Raw genomic sequence first — 19294 nt, 5'->3', positions numbered from 1 at the left:
TTTTTTTTTTCGGAACCAATTTGTTTAATTTTTTTTCCAATTAACATTAACTCAAAGCCAACTTAGGTAAAATTCGTTTTTATTGAATTATGTATTTTGTCATTTATGAAGCAAATCATAAGTTATTATACTATCACTAAGGTCAGAATAAAACGTACTACTTGGTGGGCTAAAAATCCAATATGGCGCCGATAAGAAAAAAATCGAATAGCTGGGGAAAAGTGGAATGAAAAGATGCTTTTAGTTTTGGAATATCTCTTCAAATAAGGTTAGGAATAAATAAAAACAAAAAATAATCAAATTTTAATTTTTTTTTTGGATATCTTCGGAAGCACTAGAAAAATCTAAATGTTTAAAACGGTATTTGGTTGAGCTTTAAATTGCGCAACTTTGCCCCAATTTAAACTTTATCGTATCTGTTATGGTTTCGTGAGGGTCGAATTTGAATTATAATATATATTATTATTATTATAATGTGTACTTTTAATTCTGCTATTATAGCTTGTTATTACTGGACAAAGATTATCTCTTTAGTTAGTATTGATACGAGAACATACATGAAAAAAGCGTATTTAAATAATACAGAAACTGGGGTGTTTATAATGCGAATCGGTACGACAGAAACATAAGTCCCAGTCGAGACCAAACGCAATATAAAGATTCTGAAACATTGCCGAACATTTTTTCTTGTCAGTTTCTTTAAAAAACCTGCGACTAGGCGATTTTTCATCGGTAAAGGTTGACAAGATTGAATATGGGCACGAATAGAAAATCCATTAATTTAAAAGATGGACTTATTATTTAAAAGTATAAATTTATTAAATTAAAGCAGATATGCAGATAAATAGACGAGATATTTTTTCAAGGCATAGAAATAATAAAAATGGCGTGTGGTTATAAACATTATAATATTGGTATTAACATTTTCCTAAGACGGCCTCAATATGACGAGTGAGTAAAAATTTTACCACATATCATAACTTGATTTGGACGCAAATAATGTTTTTTTATTAGTATCTAGATTGACAGTGACGCGTATCTAGATGGCGCAATCTGTGACGTCATCCCAATTGTATTTGAATTTCGGTATATCTTTATTGGATGATCAGAATGAAAATAATTCCACATACAGACGTTATACGACCGTACATTTCGGGTGGAAAATGTCCCATAAGCTGCTTAAAGTAGTTTTATGGAGTCAAATACGACATCGGCTTGTATGATTGAATATTCGCGTCGGGTGGACATAAAACTTAAACGCGGCGTGTCTCCTGTCCCGCGGGGCCGTACATCCTCCCGTTTTACTACCATGGGATACGCGATCGGTCTTTTCAATAACTTTAAAAGGACGGACGTTTGAATTAGACAGTGGCGTACCACGTTTTTTGTTCTTTTTGCGTTAATTTGGAAAGGTAATATATGTACAATTCGTGTGCATATTTTCAAAAACAAATTACATTATTCCTGTGGTTTTGATTAACGTTTGTTTAAAATTTCGTATTTCCAGTTAAGTAGTCAAAAAATAATAGTGGTTTTACGAGTACACCCTGTTCATACACTAAAAGCTGCTCAATAATTGAACGCAACAAAAAATACAAATTTCCTCGTAACTGATTCATATTTTTTTGATTCCTTCCTTCCAGTTTAAGTGGTGATATTTTATGCGAACATAAATTCAATAACTTTATAGCTTTATGATTTAGGCCCTCTTATTTTACAGCTTCTGAAAATAGTATATTGTATGTACAGGGTGAGTCAAATATGTTTTAATTAGATAATAGTATGTTTTTCAAGGAGCGAGTACTTAATAAAGTCTAATATGTGAATGATACACATTATACTCGAGCAATGCTATAATAATAATTGTTCATAGTAAAAAAAGTTAATCACTCAGAATGGTAAAGCGGAAAGCACATGGTGCACTATTCTAGTAGTGGCGGTGGCTTTTGCATACAAAGGACAACATGAATTCAAGAACGGAGCCATTTTAGCCCGCTTTAGGTAAAATATGGCGGCATAATCCCGCCAAGATATGGCCGCATATTTATAAGGTCGCCACTTTGTCATCCGTGAAGTTTAGATTGGATTTTGTGATGTATACGCCGGAAACTCCGTTGTTTCTCCGTAATTTATGATCTTACTTTCACGGCGAGCTTCCTGATTTAAATCCATATTTAGGTTTGCGTTAAAATATTACTGCAACTGAACACAAATTTCTAATAAACAAAGAGGTTAAAAGCAAAACAAAAGATTATATTTATGTCATCAGAAAGAGAGAGAAACTACTTTTTAATTTTTGATGAGACTTTTTTTACTCAAAGTTTTCAATTTTTTTTTTAATTGTTTGGTACATATTTTCAAAATTTTGAAAATGCATTTCTAACATTGATCTCAGAAAATTAAGATAGGTTCATGCAAACCGTTTCGATAATTAAGGAGATAGTAATAACATTAATAATAAACTAACTCTGTTAATTTTTCATATCAATAAGCTTTAATTTAACCAAAAAAAAACATGTATAAAAGTATCTGAAAAAAGCTAATCTTAACAAAACATTGCTAAACCTAAATACAAAAATAAACCTTTAAAACTAGCACAACAAAAACAAAATTAACATTAACAGTCATTACATTTTCTAAATTATAGTAAACGTAAAAACATTATGAAGCAAATCAGTTAAACTGATTTATATTCATTCGCCTTCGATACGATACATTTAAGAAGTGATTCGGCAACTTGGAAAAATATTTTGAATTTAAATGGTGATTAAGCCCTGGAAATTTCATCACTTTTGTCATGTTTGTTAAACTAGAAACAACTTTTTTATATCGAGGAGAGGCTTTTCGCAAAACAGCAATAAAAGCTTTCAGTGAAATAAATTTCAGTAACCTGAAAGTGAAAATATCTTCGCAAAATTTGCCACGACATTTCTTAATGATGTTCATTATCGGTCGAAGATGAGTTTTCAAGATAAAAGAAATGCCTTTAAGCAACTTCTCAGTGAGATCCGTTTCGTTAGAAAATAAATAGGATAAACTATCCACCAGGTAGAAAAACTTAATGGCTACATAACACATTCCATCGTAAATATTACGTAATACTGTGGCTGTTCTGTTCCCGATTGTGTTCAGCTCAAATTTTGAAAAATAGTAGTTTACGGATGAAAACCTGCCAAACACAAATTGCATTAGTAATCAAAAATTGTGAAGAATGTTGCATTAAGAGTTTTTTTATAAAATCTGATCAATGATTTTTAGTGCAAAAAGTTCTTCTTTGTTGCACTAGTGCAAAGTTTTTTTAACATATTAGAAATAACCTTATTCGCAGCACATAAAACTCATATTTTGCGCGCTTAATACATAAATATCTATTAAATAATTAATCAAAGTTATTGAACACAAAATGTCAAAAAACGTTATTCAATGTTTTGGAAAGCAACTCAGACAGATCACACCACCTCAAACTGATTTCAACCATCATCCACAGACAAAATGACAACCTTCAGGTTATGAGGAAAAAGAAGAGAGAGACTATTAGCAATCAATATTTCAACTGAATGATTTATTAAAAGTTCGATGAGATTTTGATAAATGCTTGAAAATAAAATAGTATACAAACCGCGACAGAAAGTTTAATTTCACTTTCACTTTCCACCTGAGTATGTAATATACTATTGTATGCAAAAACTGCTCTTCTTACTAGCCCAAAATTCAATAAACACAGACATTTTGCAGTTGCTTGCAATCAACTTTTGACATACTTTCACCACAATTTAAGAAATGGAGAAAATAGGTTTCAAAATCAAAGTTGCTAGTCGTAATGGGCCTGTCCCACAATTTTTTTTTATTTCATAACTACAAAGACGGATTAAAAATATTATACCCGTATTTTTTTGTTTTCAAAAATATTAAGTCTAAATAGAAAAAAAATGATGATAAAAACTACATTAATCTCATGTTTAAAACGCCCGCCGCCGGTGACGTACTACACTATCAACCAATCAGCGACAAGAAGTGAAACAGATGACGTGCAACAGCCAATAAAATCGCCCAGAACTACGTACGTCACATGCGCGCCAAAACAGATGTTTTAAATTTAATGGAAAATTGAAACTAATGTAGGAACATTTACGACCATAATTTTTTCTTCAAGAATATGAAAAATTAGTTTTTTGATCCTATTCTTTCGATTCCAGTCATTAAAACAAAAATTTATGATATGTGGGATAGGCCCATTGCCGCTTTTATTTGTAATTATTTCTACAGTTGTCATCCTGGTGGAAAATATAGAAAGATGCACTGTCTTGCTGATATTTCACGAAAGTGAAACTATTTTGTAGCAAATATTATCAACGATAATGATACTTACTTCATGCAATGTTGAAAAAACTTTTCATAATCTCGATCGCTGAATTGTTTCCGCGTATTCCAAAATTTGAATTTGCATCTCAGATCCGAACCTTTCTTGAAATTGTAAGCGGTAGAAGTCTCTTTACTTTCCATGTTAAATAGTTTTCCACAAAATGAAAAGTATGGATTATCAACTCCTCGATAAACGTACTTCTTCGTTTTATCCTCGTTTACAATTATTCCATCAATTGGATAGAATTTTAATTCAAACTCGTCTATTTGAAATTTATTACTGGTTACAAATAAAATGTCGTCTACTGTTCTGTGAAACAACGTATTTTCAGTCACCAAGGGTTTGAGCCGATTGTGTGTTAGGTAACTTAAGTATAAATCGCAAAGGGTCGGAGAGAGACTGGCACCTTGCAGCAGACCTAAAAAAATATAGAACATTCTAACATAAGTTTCATTAGTATTACCTGGAATACAGGATAGTTTCCTTTTTTATAATAGAATTTTAACCACATTTTATATATTCCTCTTACTATGCAAAATACTTCATTTTTCTGACATACAATCACCACCATAATTTAAAAAAATATATTATTAACGCATTATTATTAACTGAGATATCAAGGTGTACTCATAAAAAGCGGGACACACTGTATATAGGTATATGAATGAAGAAAGTGTCTTGGAACAAATTGATGAGACTACAAAGGCTACGTTAGACCTACTACCAAAGAGTCCGGACAATAGTACGAAATAGCATTGATTACTTTTAACAGTAGTGCTTTTTAAAAAGCATTTTAAAGCACTAGTTCCTTAAAACGCTATTTTTAATAGTTCAGTAGCGTGTTAAAAGTTGATTTTTTTTTGAACAAAATTATATTACTTTGCCCGACTAGTCTGGAAAAAACATTTTGCCGGGCTAGTATACTAATAACGTAATGAATCAGTTACCGGACGGAAATAAAGGATATTAACAGGAAAAAATGGTTTGCGAGTAATTAAAAAAATCTAAGCAAAGCAGAAAGAAGTACCTACTCACCATGATTCCACTGGTAGACTTTATTTTTTTCTTTAATGTTGACAAAAGCGTTTGAAATTCTATTTATTAGGAACTTCTTCTCATTTGGCGTTAAAACCGATTTATCGTTTTCAAAAACTGATATCAGCTGCTTTATATCCACAACTCCAAACGCATCCACTAAATCTAGTTTTATTGCTGCAAATAAAATGTTTCTATTGTGTGGCAGATACGTACGTTGTCCGCTATAGCCAAGCATTTCAAACAAATTTTGCATCAGTATTTTAAATCTATTGAGCCTTACAGGCCGCACTAGGGTTTGCTGGCAATATTGAATAATGCATTTGTGTTAAATGCATGGCAAATATAGGTGAATTTATAAATATAGGTACACTATTGAAATCATTAAATTGTTTAACTGAAACTTACCATAAATCTTTCGATCTTCATTTCCATTCAAAAAATCAATCCATTTCTGATAAAGACTTTTAGTACCATTTAAATCATATGAGGCACCTAACTTTTTCAGTTTTTTCTTTATAGGACCTATTTCATATTTTAATCGTTTGTTTGTATTAATAACCAAAGGGCGGCATGCCAAATCAGTTATATGTTTTTTTGGAATGAGCATTAATTTTCCCACAGAATTTGGTACTGCTTGGCCTGGACAATGTTTTTCCTTCACTTCAGTCAACAGTCCATTTCTAAGAAAATCAGCTATGGTTTTGTCCATAAACCTACTGCTTTTTCCTAAAACATTTTTTACCCTGCAGATGTTGTTACATTTTTAGCACAAATATTAAGGCTAACACTAAGAACACTCAAATTAAGCCACCTCATTGGAGAGGTGACCAGAAGACTGTAAAATTGACTATTTTTTGTAAAAGATGAGTAAAACATTCAAGTAGGTAGACTAAAAAAATGTAATAACTAAAACTAAGTTGGCCTAATACATTCTAATCTATTCTATATCTGCGTTAATCTCCAACTCTCAAGTAAAGTTTACATTGTTTCTGTGGGAAAAATGTACATGTTACCATAAATAGAAGTACTGAATAGTTATAAAAGATAATGATATTACCCATGTATCAGAATATAATTACGAATTTATGAAATCTGTAGCAGAATTCAAAATTACAAAAAATATGGGGTGTGTACATTTGTGTGCTAAAATATGGAATGTTGCTCTATAAGCAAAACTGAGGTTTGAGCTGTGGTTTTACCTTGGATTTTACTGTAGAAATGAAATAAAACAAGGCAAAAGTATGTATCTTATTTATCACCTAAAATTGTAAAAAGATCAACTTTAGACTGAATTTCCTAATACTGATACTTTCTTCAATATTTTTAGAATGGCAAAAATGCACCATTTCACTTATAGAATCCATGTCCTGTTTTCTAACCTTTTTAAAACACTCTGTAAAGGTCTCTAATCACTGGAATAGAAACAAATCAGTGAGTGGAAAAACAGTATAACACCAAATTCATACTTTTGTGAAAACTGTTAAAATAATATGTTTTGTGGGAAAAGTGTACAGAGGGGTTATAAAGAATAATGTTATGTATCAGAATTTGAATAAGAATTTATGAAATCTGTACAAAAATTGGTTAAGCATTAAGAAGATTATTTTAGAGTTATACAGTTTTTCCACTCACCAATTTAAACCTACTGTCCTACAACCATTTTTCACCTGAAACACCCAAAATGGTACTGTCACCCCTGCAGTAATTCCCAATAATTAATAGCAACAATAGTATATAAATAGTCTGAAAATATTGATAAAATCATTGACAAAATATTTAATACTTACTGACCTCTGTGAGCAAACATAATTCCTCTATCCTTAAATCGCTTCATGACTTTGAAGCAGTGTCTTATGTAACATTTTACTATAGTCCGTAAAACCACAATATTAGCAAAAAAAAGCTGCCATGATCTGTCTCCATTTTTATTAAACCATGGAATATCATCCAAATTATACCCTTTCTTCAAAGCATACAAGTGGATGCACTCACCCTTTGTTTGGGTCAGAATTCTTTTAACCACCCACAAAAACAGCTTCCTATTTTTTGTATTACCAAAATATTCCATTGGAATTATTTCACATATCACCTTCAAAACACCTTTTATGTTCAACTGCTCACTAGGTGGGTTTTTCATATGATGTTTGAGGTTTAAATAAGCAACAGACAAAACATCAGCTAGCTTTAGTGGGTTGTTCTGGTCCGAACTTGAAATGGGGCTAACACTGTTCATTAGTTGCTTTTTCCATTTTTTAAAATTTGCATATATTCTTTTAGTGTAGTTATCATCTTTGCTTTTATCTTCTAAAGATAGTGGAAAGTAGTGTGACATTTTCTGTAAATGCTAAGAACTAATTTAACATTATTTTTAAGTATACTGCGGAACAAAAAATACAAAAAATACACATACAATTTGAAATTTTGGTTATGTTATGTTATGTCCCATTGACATTCCAAATGTCAAATGTCAGAAATGAGAAAATAATAGGCAAATGTGGCGTCGAGTAGTATATACTGACCAGATATTCTATGTGTTAGCTTAAGTGATTTGAAAGATATTTTGTTACTTTATGAGCGACTGCATTAGCTCAACTGTTCCTTGTTTGTAAAGTGTACCTAAATAAATAAATAAATAATTATCGATATCGATATCTAAAATTAGCGTCATTACGTCATACGTAGTCGTGTCATTACTGTCATTCAACTTTCAAGTCAGAATTGTTTTGTTCATGTACCGGTCGGCGTATTTCTATGTTTATTTCTGTGTATTAAAATATTGTGTACGTATTTGTTTCCATAAATATTGAAGATTTTACTCTCTATCACTTCTTTGCAGTCCTACTTTGCCGACCTTGGTTGGGGCTTTCATTCATTATCTCTTTAACCTCAAAATTCGGTCTGCAATCCTATAATGTGGTTTTTCGAGAAAAAAGGAGCTCAAAGCTCTACTCAAGAGTTAAAAAAGCAAGAAACTTTGCTTACAATTTCTATTTTAACGTTGGCCGCGATGTTGTGTAAGTATAATCTTTAGTTTATCTATATAATATTCATTTTCCATTGAGAATTGTAAGAATTCAGAATATGCATAGAAACCAAACACTGCACAAGCTTTATATGAAAATGGAGCCAGTGTATATATTTAAAAAAAAAATTATTGCCAGTACTAGCCTTTGGTTATAGTGTCTTCAGTTTTAAGTCACATACATTAATGGCAATCACCTAGTAGGTTTGTTAAAAATAAATTAAAAACCAATACTGTTTGGTTTTCAAAAGGTAAAACTCAGGAAACTTTGCAATTTAATTTGAGTAATAGCATATTAATCCCTGATTGAGTAAATATTAGTTTTTTGTGTTAGTATATTTTCTTTGAGAAAAAAGAATTGTTATGATGAAAAAGGGGAAAAATTATATTACAGAAGTTATAATAATAATAAACTTTTCTTTATACTTCAAGAAAACCCTGTATTTTCATCTCTATTAGGAGTAATAAATAATGCGTTTTTCTGCGCGCCGGCAGGGAACTGTATATTTCATTACCAGTCCAGAAAAAAGGGTTTTCCCCTGCATGCATGACAGTTTGTCACGGGGGTGGAAAGTAAAAGCAGGTAATTTTTATTGTTCCACCTGGTTTACAGGTAAGAAATATAATATATTAAGTATCAAGAACAGTAGGTAAGCTTTACTAAATGATGACAAAGTTTCGCTTCACTTAGCCTCCAATTTGTCTGAGATTAAAAAAAATGTAAACAAAGGGAGAAATGACAGTTGGAATGCCTGAAACTGTTTTCAAAACTGATCACCAGAGGGAGTATCACTTATCTTGAAACGCCAATATAACATATTTTTCAAATTGACCCCCTATAAACCTTTAATCAAGCCGCTTCACCAAGTCGACTCAGTTAAGCCTCCTAGTTATGTAGTTATCGCAGCTTTTTTGAAGATTGGAAAAATATAAAGTCAATCCTATTTTAAACCTTTACTATTAGAACAAGATGGAATCAAATAAGGTTAAAGATTTAAGCCTTGTTCATAATACAGATCGACAGAAAAAGAAGCCAAATGTCATTTAAAAACTTTACAATCAGTATACAACACATTGTCTTTTTGTTCTAAGCCGCTTCAAATAGACTTGGTAAGTTCAAGCCTGTTAAAAAAGAGACTTGACTTGACTTGAATAAGCTGCTTGAGATAGCAGCTTGTAGAGTATATATCGCAGTTTTTCAAGCCGCTTATGTTCAAGCGCCTTCATTAAGCCTAGGATGTATAGGGGGTCACAACAGTCTAGCTAAAAATTGGTTCTCCTTTGCCTTTTTGTGGCAGTGACGGCATTAACTGTGACGTCATATTGAGATTCATGTATGTCTTATATTGGTTTGCAGGATTTTTTTTGATACTTTGTGGTTGCCGGCTTGAGCTTTGTTTTTGTTAAACCAGACATATTTTTAATGAGCATTTTTTAAAAAACATCTTTTGTGTTGCCAACAAATTAAGGAAAAGTTTCTGATATTGTTTTTTTACTTATCCAGTGTCCAGTATAAGAGGACACTTACTGGCCTAGTTTATTTGAATAAAAAAATGTTTGACCTTTTTGGAAATTAATATTTATTTTTGACTTATTAATCACGTACTATATGTCATTAAAGTGTGGTCACTTAAAACGAAGACACCCTGGACAATAATAATAGTCAAATAAGTTTATATAGAAATTTGTTTTTTCTAGCTTTTGCTACAAGACTATTTTCTGTGCTGCGCTTTGAATCAGTAATTCACGAGTTTGATCCTTACTTTAACTACCGAACCACAAAGTTTTTGGCTGAGAAAGGCTTTTATGCATTCCATAATTGGTTTGATGACAGAGCTTGGTGAGAATGTTCCCTAGTTAAATTACATAATACCTTGAAGTTGTTTGATTTATTAGGTATCCTCTAGGTAGAATAATTGGAGGAACCATATATCCAGGGTTAATGGTGACCTCAGTATTTCTGTACCGTTTGGGACAATTACTGCATATTGACATAGATGTAAGAAATGTGTGTGTGTTTTTAGCTCCATTATTCTCCTCTTTAACAACGCTGATAACTTATTTGCTTACCAAGGAGGTAAGACACCTTAAATAGGCTGCCTGAATGATAGAACATACAAAGTTTTATTTTTAGATTTTTGATAAAGGTGCTGGTCTTACAGCTGCAGCCTTTGTTGCAATAGTGCCAGGCTATATTAGCAGATCTGTAGCTGGTAGTTACGACAATGAAGGAATTGCGATTTTCTGTATGTTATTGACTTATTACACGTGGATTAAAGCTGTTAAAACAGGCACAATTAAATGGGGCACATTAGCTGCTCTGTCCTACTTTTACATGGTGTCGTCTTGGGGTGGTTATGTGTTTCTCATAAACCTAATTCCTTTGCATGTATTGATACTCATGATTACTGGCCGCTTTTCGCATAGAATATACGTTGCTTACAGTACATTATACTGTGTTGGTACAATCTTGTCTATGCAAATATCTTTTGTGGGATTTCAGCCAGTTCAGAGTTCTGAACACATGTTGGTAAGTTTAGGATATCAATAAGTTTTTCTAAAAATATGTTATATGCAATGTTGTTTTAGGCTCTTGGAGTGTTCGGTCTTTGTCAAATTTACGCTTCTATAGAATACATACGTAGCAAATTGAATAATACAGAATTTGATTCTTTAATCTCATTTGCTATGAGCACAATTGGGGCTTTATTGGCGGTTGGGCTAATAGTCTTGAGCATCTCAGGAAAAGTTGCCCCATGGACAGGTCGATTTTATGCGCTTTTAGACCCTTCATATGCCAAAGTACATTGAAGTTCAATTTATTTTACGTAGATATTTATTTGTGCTTGATATTTTAGAACCACATTCCAATAATTGCTTCAGTTTCTGAACATCAACCAACAGCTTGGTCTTCATTCTTTTTTGACCTTCATATACTTACTATGTTGGTGCCTGCAGGGTTATATTTGTGCTTTAAAGATGCAACTGATGCCAAATATTTTTTGGCGTTATATGGGGCTACAGCAGTGTATTTTGCAGGCGTTATGGTGTGTACCGGGTGTCCCGTAAACACAGGACGACGGCTGTATTTATGCAAAAAATAATATTTTAATTTCATTCTTAACCTCTTTTATAGGCCATTGGTTGCACACTTTTTTTATTTTGTTAAATGGTACATATGAAAAATGGTTCTGCAAAAATATCAGAAATACCCAAGGCATAACGAGTTTATCAGCAATTGAAGTTTAAACGCGCCAAAATGACGTATTTCGATCTAAGTGCCGTGTGACGTCACGAGGCACGTTTCAGTTCCGCCGCGTTTAGCGTTTGTGATGTTGTCTGTTGTAGTGTAATTATTAAGTCTCCCTTTCCATTTTTCTCAATTATTATTGAAGAGAAATAATGGTTTGTCAATACTAAATGGTGTCAGAGTAAATCAGTTTCACTCCAGGAAAGTTACTCGTATTATTAAAGAACGATTAAACACAGAAAGGTTAAGAGACTAGGGAGACATTTTTTTACGTTTTTCTAAGGTTTAGGAGACTTGTAGAATTTTCTGATAATTTTTGAGATGTTTCTGATAGTATTAAATCATTTCTGTAAATTAGACTTATTTTTGGATATAAAAATCAGGGTTACAGTCAAGCTCAAAAACACTCGGATTTATGTATATGCAAATCAGTAAAGCAACTTAATTTATAACTGATTTACTTCAAAAATATACAACATTTTTAAATACGGAGATCCTTCGTCTCGTCTTGAATTGGTAAAGATTGAACAGTTTTACTGCTAATGAATTATTAGATTGGGCTTTTTACAAATCTTTCTTGACCCATTTTGGGGACTCTAAACAGTTGTAAACTATTTTTTAATAAGATAATCAGTCGAAAATGATTTAATACAGTATAAAACACAAGACAACAAAGAATTGATAGTATTAAAATCGCGAATTTGCTTAGGAATTCTAGCCGACGAAACGTGCCTCGTGACGTAGGAGCCGTTTAGCGTGACGTCATTTTTACGTAGAATGCTATTGGTAGTCCTTTTTTTAATACTAAGTAATTATTTTTTTCTGAATTTGTTATCGGCACGTTTCTAAACGATCTACACGCTAATATTCAGAAAAGTTTTAACCAAAAATAAATTTGGTGGAAAATCCCTATTGCATTACATTTTCCCTATTGCATATTTTCAGCTCTTTTTCTTAATCGCTTTTATTACTTTTGTATGTTTTCTTATATGTAGTTTCAAACAATAGTTCCAAAGATACAGCCGGCGACCTGTCTCGTTTGAGAGGTTCTCTACCATTGCAAATAGTATAATTTTTTAGGTACGTTTAATGCTAGTTTTGGCACCTGCAGCATGTGCCCTTGCAGGAGGAGGTTTAAGCAGACTGTTAACTAGATTTTTAACGCCAGTGCCTACCACTCAACGTCGTCAAAAGGTGGTTGTTACACGAAATACGCATTGTTATAACGTTACTATAAGTCGAGACAAATTTTAGGTTTTGGCTGCAAATAATGAAAACCGAAGTATAGTGGCTACTGGTTTTGCTGTACTATCTTTCATTATGTTGGCAACTTATACAATGCATTGCACCTGGGTTACTAGCGAGGCTTACAGCTCACCTTCAATTGTTTTAAGTGCGCGAGCCCATGATGGTTCCCGGATTATTTTTGATGATTTTAGAGAGGTAAGCATAAAAAAAATAAGGCAGAACAATTCGCAACTTTTCTTCCATTTTACCATCCTGCTCCAACAGTTTTCAATATTTTCTATATGTATATATTGTTTTCTTCAGGCTTATGGTTGGTTGAAATCAAATACTCCAGAGGATGCTCGCGTAATGTCTTGGTGGGATTACGGCTACCAAATTACTGCTATGGCCAATCGTACTGTTTTGGTAGACAACAACACGTGGAACAATACACATATCAGTCGAGTGGGCCAAGCCATGGCAAGTGGAGAGGAAAAAGCTCTGGAAATCATGCGCGAACTGGATGTGGATTACGTTTTAGTTATATTTGGAGGACTGACTGGTTACTCTTCTGACGATATCAACAAATTCTTGTGGATGGTTCGAATTGGTACGTACAATAAAATATCTTTAAATTTGTGGAACTAGCATCTCGACTGCAAATAAGTTCAATGGATTCTGGTGGAAAATCGGGGTGTCCAAGATAAAAGTGCATAAGTACATAGTGTATTAGATAGCCCTTTTAATAGTGAAATTCAACGATGTATAAAATATGATATCTACTTACGGGTAGCACGAAGTAAAAGAGCAGTTCAAGGTTTTACAGTCGCTGAAACCCCAAAAATGGCAAAGATACGTAATTTTCTAAAATTTTATAAAATTTATCAAAAAAGGTAAAATAGTCAAATGGCTCGGAAACGGAAAGTTACTTAATATTGCAACGGACCAAAAATGTTAAGAATTGCTTTCTGCATCCAATGGACTAAGTTTACACCTACTTAGAATCGGGTGAACGCGGTCACAATTGGCATTGGGTGTCATTTTCAACTTTACTGTTTTTTTTTTTTGTTTCAACACACTGTATATGTTCGATCTACTTAAGCTTTGGCTACGATAGAAGCGGCAGAGCGGTGCCGCTCATATTTATGTACATATATGCCAAATTAAATGCATTTCTGGTTTAAGGGGCTACGATAAGCCGCTGACGTTTATCGTAGCCGGTGATAGGAAAGGTCCAAAAATGACGGAGATAGGAAATTTTGAAAATTTTTATGATTTCTAAACAGATTAAGTTTACAGCTACTTTTGTTAACTACAAACTCTTAAATTAAATGATTTAAACTCTAAAATTTGGTACAGGTGGCAGCACTGAAAAAGGTAAACACATACACGAATCTAACTACTACTCGTCATCGGGTGAATTCAGGGTAGACAAAGACGGTGCTCCAGCTCTACATAATTGTCTTATGTACAAAATGTGCTACTATCGATTTGGAAAAGTGCACACTGAAGGTGGCAAACCACCAGGATGGGACAGAGTCAGAGGCACGTGGAATTGGTAAGAAAACAGCCTGCTAAGTATGACGGACTAAATTTTAGGTGCTGAAATTGGTAATAAAGATTTTGAACTTGACGTACTCGAAGAGGCATATACGACTGAACATTGGCTTGTAAGAATTTACAAAGTTAAAGATCTTCCAAATAGAGGGTCATTATAAATAGGTTCTATGCTCAATTTCAGGTAGTAGAATATTTACATTTAATATCTTTTTAAAAAAGTATTATTTACATTATGCATAGCTATTACCTTTTAAATTCATTTTAAGAATTCTCTGTCTTTATTTTTTTATTTAATCTTAATTGCAAAATCATTTAAATATTTTTATATGTTTGTACATTTTTCTATGGTTTGTTTAGAAGAAAAGTCAAACTTTATACCTATATGTTGCGTGGTTATTTTCCCTTCTCTGCTTCAGGAATATCTGTTCATAGCGCGAAAGAATGAAAACAGTTTTAGAATGTTCTTAGAGTGTCACAATTGACATAAAATTTATACAGGGTGTTCCTAAATATCATGTACAAACGAAAGGGGGTAATTTATTAGATATTTATATAATTGCTAGTTTCATATAAACATGGGTCCGCAAATGCTTGGTTTTCAAGATAAAGGGTGTCAAAAGTTTTTTCTAAAAAACTTTTTTTTATCATATCTCAAAGACCATTTGGCCAATTTTATTGAAATTTGGCAGTGTTTTGAATTTATTTTCTTTTGAAGAAGCAACTAAAAATACAACTTTTGTGTCTATTGATATTTTTTCGTATCTTGCATATCAATTGCTTATTTGCATTTTTTTCCTTTAACGATTTTAGAGCGGTAACAGTCAAGGAAAACATTTAGTTAGCTTTGGAGCCCTCTGGCGGCCAAACGAAGCAACCTATCCTATCAACACAGGCGGCCATACTTTTTTGAAAACCTATTTTATTTTCTATCCATTGAAAAAATATACAGGGTATCCCATTCCGGTTTTTTCTTATTTTTACTTTTTTTTAATTAAAAATGGTTTTTTTAGACTCTCCACTTGTGATAATTCAGGAACTTAGTGGGTATTGTTAGTTAGGCTAGGTTAGGTTAAAATTTGCTGAATTATTAGTTATTAATGATTACTATAAAACCAAAACCAAACAAACTACCTTGTTCATTGAATAGGTTAGATTAAGTTAAGGACAAAATGGCTTTGTTTCAAGAAAAAACCCTCTACATATACTTTACACATTTAATTTTATTAATTTAACCTTTTTTATATAACTGGCGCTTGATTTCAAAAGCAATAATACCTAAAGCAGTACCACTATTCAAACTATCTACATTATTACTTAAAGGTACATTTAATCGAGCACCATTACAACCTTTTGCTAACTTATAAGACTCTAAACTCAAACCTTCTGTTTCTCCCCCAATCACTAAGACAAGTTTTGTAAACCTATTAAACTCTACAGAGAAATAAGGCAAAATTGGAATTGCTTGAAGCATCTCTTTTGCAGAGTTTTGTTCATGACCAGATGATGTTAGAATATTGTTATCTGCCAAGAAAACATTAGCATTTTCAGGCAAAATTGTGGAAACTTCATTCCACTGAACATCTTTACAAACATTTGTGTGAAAATGTGCTCCGCATGCGCTACGTAACACTTTGGAATCCCACAAATTAACACATCCTTTGGTTAAAATCACTTTTTCACATCCCACAGCACTTGCAATACGTAGAATAGCTCCCAAGTTATTTGGTTCTCTTATATTGTCACATATTATAGTTAATGGCAGAGGATCTTTGGGTGTATAAGTGTTCATATCAGGAATATGAAAAACACCCATAATACCTGGAGTTGTAGTTAAATCAGACCATGACTGGATTTCTCTATAAGGCATTTTATATAACTTTCCAACCTTGGGTAGATAGGCTTTTAAATCTTCAACATCAGATAATTGACTAAACAGAAGATACTCCATGTGACAGCCTCTTTGTAATGCTTCTCTAATTAGGCGCTTGCCTTCCAATAAAATTTTAGTTCTCTTCTTCATGTTGTTTTTCACTTCAGCCATAATTTGCATAATTCTTGGGTCCTTGTGTTGCATTTTAACATATACCAGATCACCAGCTTCATCTATAGTGGCTGTGCTCTCTCCCGGACTAGCAAATTGGTATTTATTGCTTTCAAATTTCTTTTTCCTGTTCCCGGTGAGGTTTTCTGACTTTTTTGAAGTGATTGCAAGAGCATCACCTTGAATATGATGCTGGGTTGGTTGTATATGCTGCAGTGACTCATTAGAAAGAACAGAAGTTAGTTGCATCCTAGACTCAGGAAATTTAGTGAAAAATCTCACATGCTGATTGATTACAAATAAAGATTTGAGTAACCTAACCATACTGTTTTAAGATAATCCAACGACGCTTAAATAAATGTATTTGACTACTTAGTTAATTTTTATCAAACAATTTTTTTGTCTTTTCAAGACTTTTAAATAAAATGGAAATTAGAAAATGAGCAAAGGAATAACAATAGAAACATAACCAATACTATTCTTCTTCTTTTTCAACATTTCTACTTCTTTTACTGTCTTTTAGTCAAATCACCGCCCTCTATACTAGAAAGCCTAAAATGTGCCTAAAAACACACAGCAAACTAGTTTAAACACTTCAATGTAAGAAAATCTGTAAATCCTTGAAACTAGGTAAGCAAAACTGGAATATGGTTCTATGTTATTACCAAGAACTTTCATTCAAAATTATTTTTATTGCTCTCACAATGAAGGATGCTTTAAAATGCAACTCACATACCTGTGCATGTAACAAGTACCTAATAAGTTTACTGTACTAGAAAGCACTTGTACCTACTACAACTACTACTAGCAAACAAAAATAACTTTAGCAAATAACCTCAAGTTTTGATTTTAAACCGTAAAAATTCGTCTAATCCTAAAAAACTCAATTTCCATAAAACAAACTGTCACCACTATTCCCGCCATATTGGAATTTTTGACAAGCATTCTCTATTCTTTCTAGTATGGTAGGCGGTGGTCAAATACATTAGAGTAATATGAGTTCGGTTTTCAACTTGGAACGTACCGCACGTCAGTTTCGTGGGTGCCATTTTTGCCACTAAGAAACCACGTTTCTTGAAACGATGTTCAGGGAGATTCTCAAGTTGACGACCGAATTCCGCAGCCGGTCGAGTGGAGATGACGGAATCTCTAAGTGGAAACGTCGATTCCTAAAAGTCTACGGGGAATGGGCCTATCCCACATATCATAAATTTTTGTTTTAATGACAGGATCAAAAAACAAATTTTTCATTTTCTTGAATAAAAAAATATGGTCGTAAATGTTCCTACATTAGTTTGAATTTGTCCATTAAGTTTAAAAGATCTGTTTTGGCGCGCATGTGACGTACGTAATTCTGGGCGATTTTATTGGCTGTTGCACGCCATCTGTTTCACTTCTTGTCGCTGATTGGTTGATAGTGTAGTACGTCACCGGCGGCGGGCGTTTTAAACATGAGATTAATGTAGTTTTTTTACATCATTTTTTTTCTATTTAGACTTAATATTTTTGAAAACAAAAAAATACGGGTATAATATTTTCAATCCGTCTTTGTAGTTATGAAATAAAAAAAAATTGTGGGACAGGCCCATTGTCTTGTGCGGTGTACTTCCAAGAGGCGGAAAGGGTGAAAACCTAGGAGAAGACCACGTGGATGTGACAGTGACGGTTATAATTTCCAAGAGAACTGAAATTCCGACTTGGAAACTTGGCTGAAGTTACAGTGATCACATGACCACATTATAAGAAAACTTGTTTAGCTTCACGTGACCAACTTTCCGATATCGACACCCTCGTCTCCTTGCCCTCGGCCCTTTGATCCAATATGTCTTCTGTGGCAAGTAGCCAGTGGCAACACTATTGTACATTGTACCTCTTAAGTGTCTTGACTATTAGACCAAACGCGCGTTTTCCAATCAATCTTAAGACCAGCAATTTATACTGCAACTCGTTATACCAACGACTGTATATCTGGTTGCCAATAGCCACACCGGCAACTCATTATACAGAATATTGTATGTTGGGTTGCCCAAATCCTAGCTGCAACCCGTTATACATACAGATATATATCAGGTTAGCACTTTTAAATTAAGCAACTTATTATACAAGTTAGTGAATGTTGGGTTGCCAAAAAAAATCCTAGTCGGAACAACACAATAAATTCTTCTGATTTTAAATCTTCTTGACAATTAGTCGATGCCAAGCATCAGAATCAGAGGCTAATAATGACAAAGAAAATCAAATAACGTTTCAATGCAGTGTTTTCTGATTATTAGTTTATTACCGATAATAACTAATGACAAAAACAAATTAACAAATAAAATTAAAAATTACAGATTATAAAATATGATAGATGTTCCGGCCAGTAAAATTAATGAAATTTTCGTTTGGTGCTCCGCGAAATAAAGTCTAACCCTACATACTGTGTGTCCCAAATTGGCGATACACATGAATGAATGGTAACTGTAAGAACAAAAAAGTAAAATGGTGACAGTTCTAGATTTGATTTGAAACACTCCGGGTCGGAACGGGTCCAAGTTTCGTAATAAGATCGTTCTTTCGGTCCGATCAATCCAGTATTCCAGTCAAACTGTGCGGTTTTATGGACCGACTGACCGAATTAAGACCGATTACTGTTTGTACCAGTGCTAACACCAGACTAACAAGACGGTTTTTTCTTCTCTGAGATTGAGTTTTATCATTTTTTGTTTTCATTATATCTCTTTCTAAGGCAACATTTTAATAAGTTATTAAATAGTAACACTTATATCACCTACATTCCTACCCTGCCGTTTT

The 19294-nt window shown here is 33.1% G+C and overlaps 3 protein-coding genes across 4 annotated transcripts; 1 reads left to right on the top strand and 2 right to left on the bottom strand.

Moving 5' to 3' along the window:
* Positions 1–2471: 2471 nt before the first annotated feature.
* LOC145727505 (uncharacterized) lies at positions 2472–7811 on the bottom strand. Of its 2 annotated transcripts, XM_081977097.1 has the most exons (5): positions 7193–7811; positions 5807–6127; positions 5399–5575; positions 4370–4781; positions 2472–3169 (listed from the first exon to the last, which is right to left on the bottom strand). In XM_081977097.1, the coding sequence occupies exons 1-5, from the start codon at positions 7731–7733 to the stop codon at positions 2674–2676; spliced, it is 1947 nt and encodes a 648-aa protein (XP_081833223.1). In that variant the 5' UTR covers positions 7734–7811; the 3' UTR covers positions 2472–2673. The 2 variants fall into 2 exon arrangements, with proteins under 2 accessions (XP_081833223.1, XP_081833224.1); XM_081977098.1 differs by lacking the exon at positions 5399–5575.
* Positions 7812–7946: 135 nt separating this feature from the next.
* On the top strand, positions 7947–14841 carry Stt3A (catalytic subunit 3A of the oligosaccharyltransferase complex). Its single transcript, XM_081977096.1, has 12 exons — positions 7947–8181; positions 8238–8415; positions 10122–10263; positions 10320–10500; positions 10558–10953; positions 11013–11225; positions 11282–11470; positions 12754–12867; positions 12928–13116; positions 13225–13510; positions 14260–14445; positions 14500–14841. Exons 2-12 carry the CDS (start codon positions 8313–8315, stop codon positions 14616–14618), a joined length of 2118 nt encoding a protein of 705 aa, XP_081833222.1. The 5' UTR covers positions 7947–8181; positions 8238–8312; the 3' UTR covers positions 14619–14841.
* An 819-nt stretch (positions 14842–15660) lies between these two features.
* Positions 15661–16976, bottom strand: LOC145727506 (rRNA methyltransferase 3, mitochondrial). The gene has a single exon (XM_081977099.1). It carries the CDS (start codon positions 16823–16825, stop codon positions 15689–15691), a length of 1137 nt encoding a protein of 378 aa, XP_081833225.1. The 5' UTR covers positions 16826–16976; the 3' UTR covers positions 15661–15688.
* Positions 16977–19294: the final 2318 nt, after the last annotated feature.

Source organism: Ips typographus, linkage group LG4 (assembly GCF_016097725.1).
Source record: "Ips typographus isolate SLU linkage group LG4, UJ_Ityp_2.0, whole genome shotgun sequence".
NCBI classification, from domain to species: Eukaryota; Metazoa; Arthropoda; class Insecta; order Coleoptera; family Curculionidae; genus Ips; species Ips typographus.
Note: the sequence above shows the minus strand (reverse complement) of the source record. Positions and strands in the feature narration are given on the sequence as shown.

What these genes read in the sequence shown, in the direction of transcription:
- Stt3A (XM_081977096.1), top strand. Translation starts at nt 8,313, where the DNA reads ATGTGGTTTTTCGAGAAAAAAGGAGCTCAAAGCTCTACTCAAGAGTTA. An exon ending in TGGTTTGATGACAGAGCTTG is followed by an intron (nt 10,264 to 10,319) that starts GTGAGAATGTTC and finishes TTGATTTATTAG; the next exon opens with GTATCCTCTAGGTAGAATAA. An exon ending in CTTGTGGATGGTTCGAATTG is followed by an intron (nt 13,511 to 14,259) that starts GTACGTACAATA and finishes AATTTGGTACAG; the next exon opens with GTGGCAGCACTGAAAAAGGT.
- LOC145727506 (XM_081977099.1), bottom strand. Translation starts at nt 16,825, where the DNA reads ATGGTTAGGTTACTCAAATCTTTATTTGTAATCAATCAGCATGTGAGA.
- LOC145727505 (XM_081977097.1), bottom strand. Translation starts at nt 7,733, where the DNA reads ATGTCACACTACTTTCCACTATCTTTAGAAGATAAAAGCAAAGATGAT. An exon ending in AGTCTACCAGTGGAATCATG is followed by an intron (nt 4,782 to 5,398) that starts GTGAGTAGGTAC and finishes ATATTTTTTTAG; the next exon opens with GTCTGCTGCAAGGTGCCAGT. An exon ending in TTTTTTCAACATTGCATGAA is followed by an intron (nt 3,170 to 4,369) that starts GTAAGTATCATT and finishes TGTGTTTGGCAG; the next exon opens with GTTTTCATCCGTAAACTACT.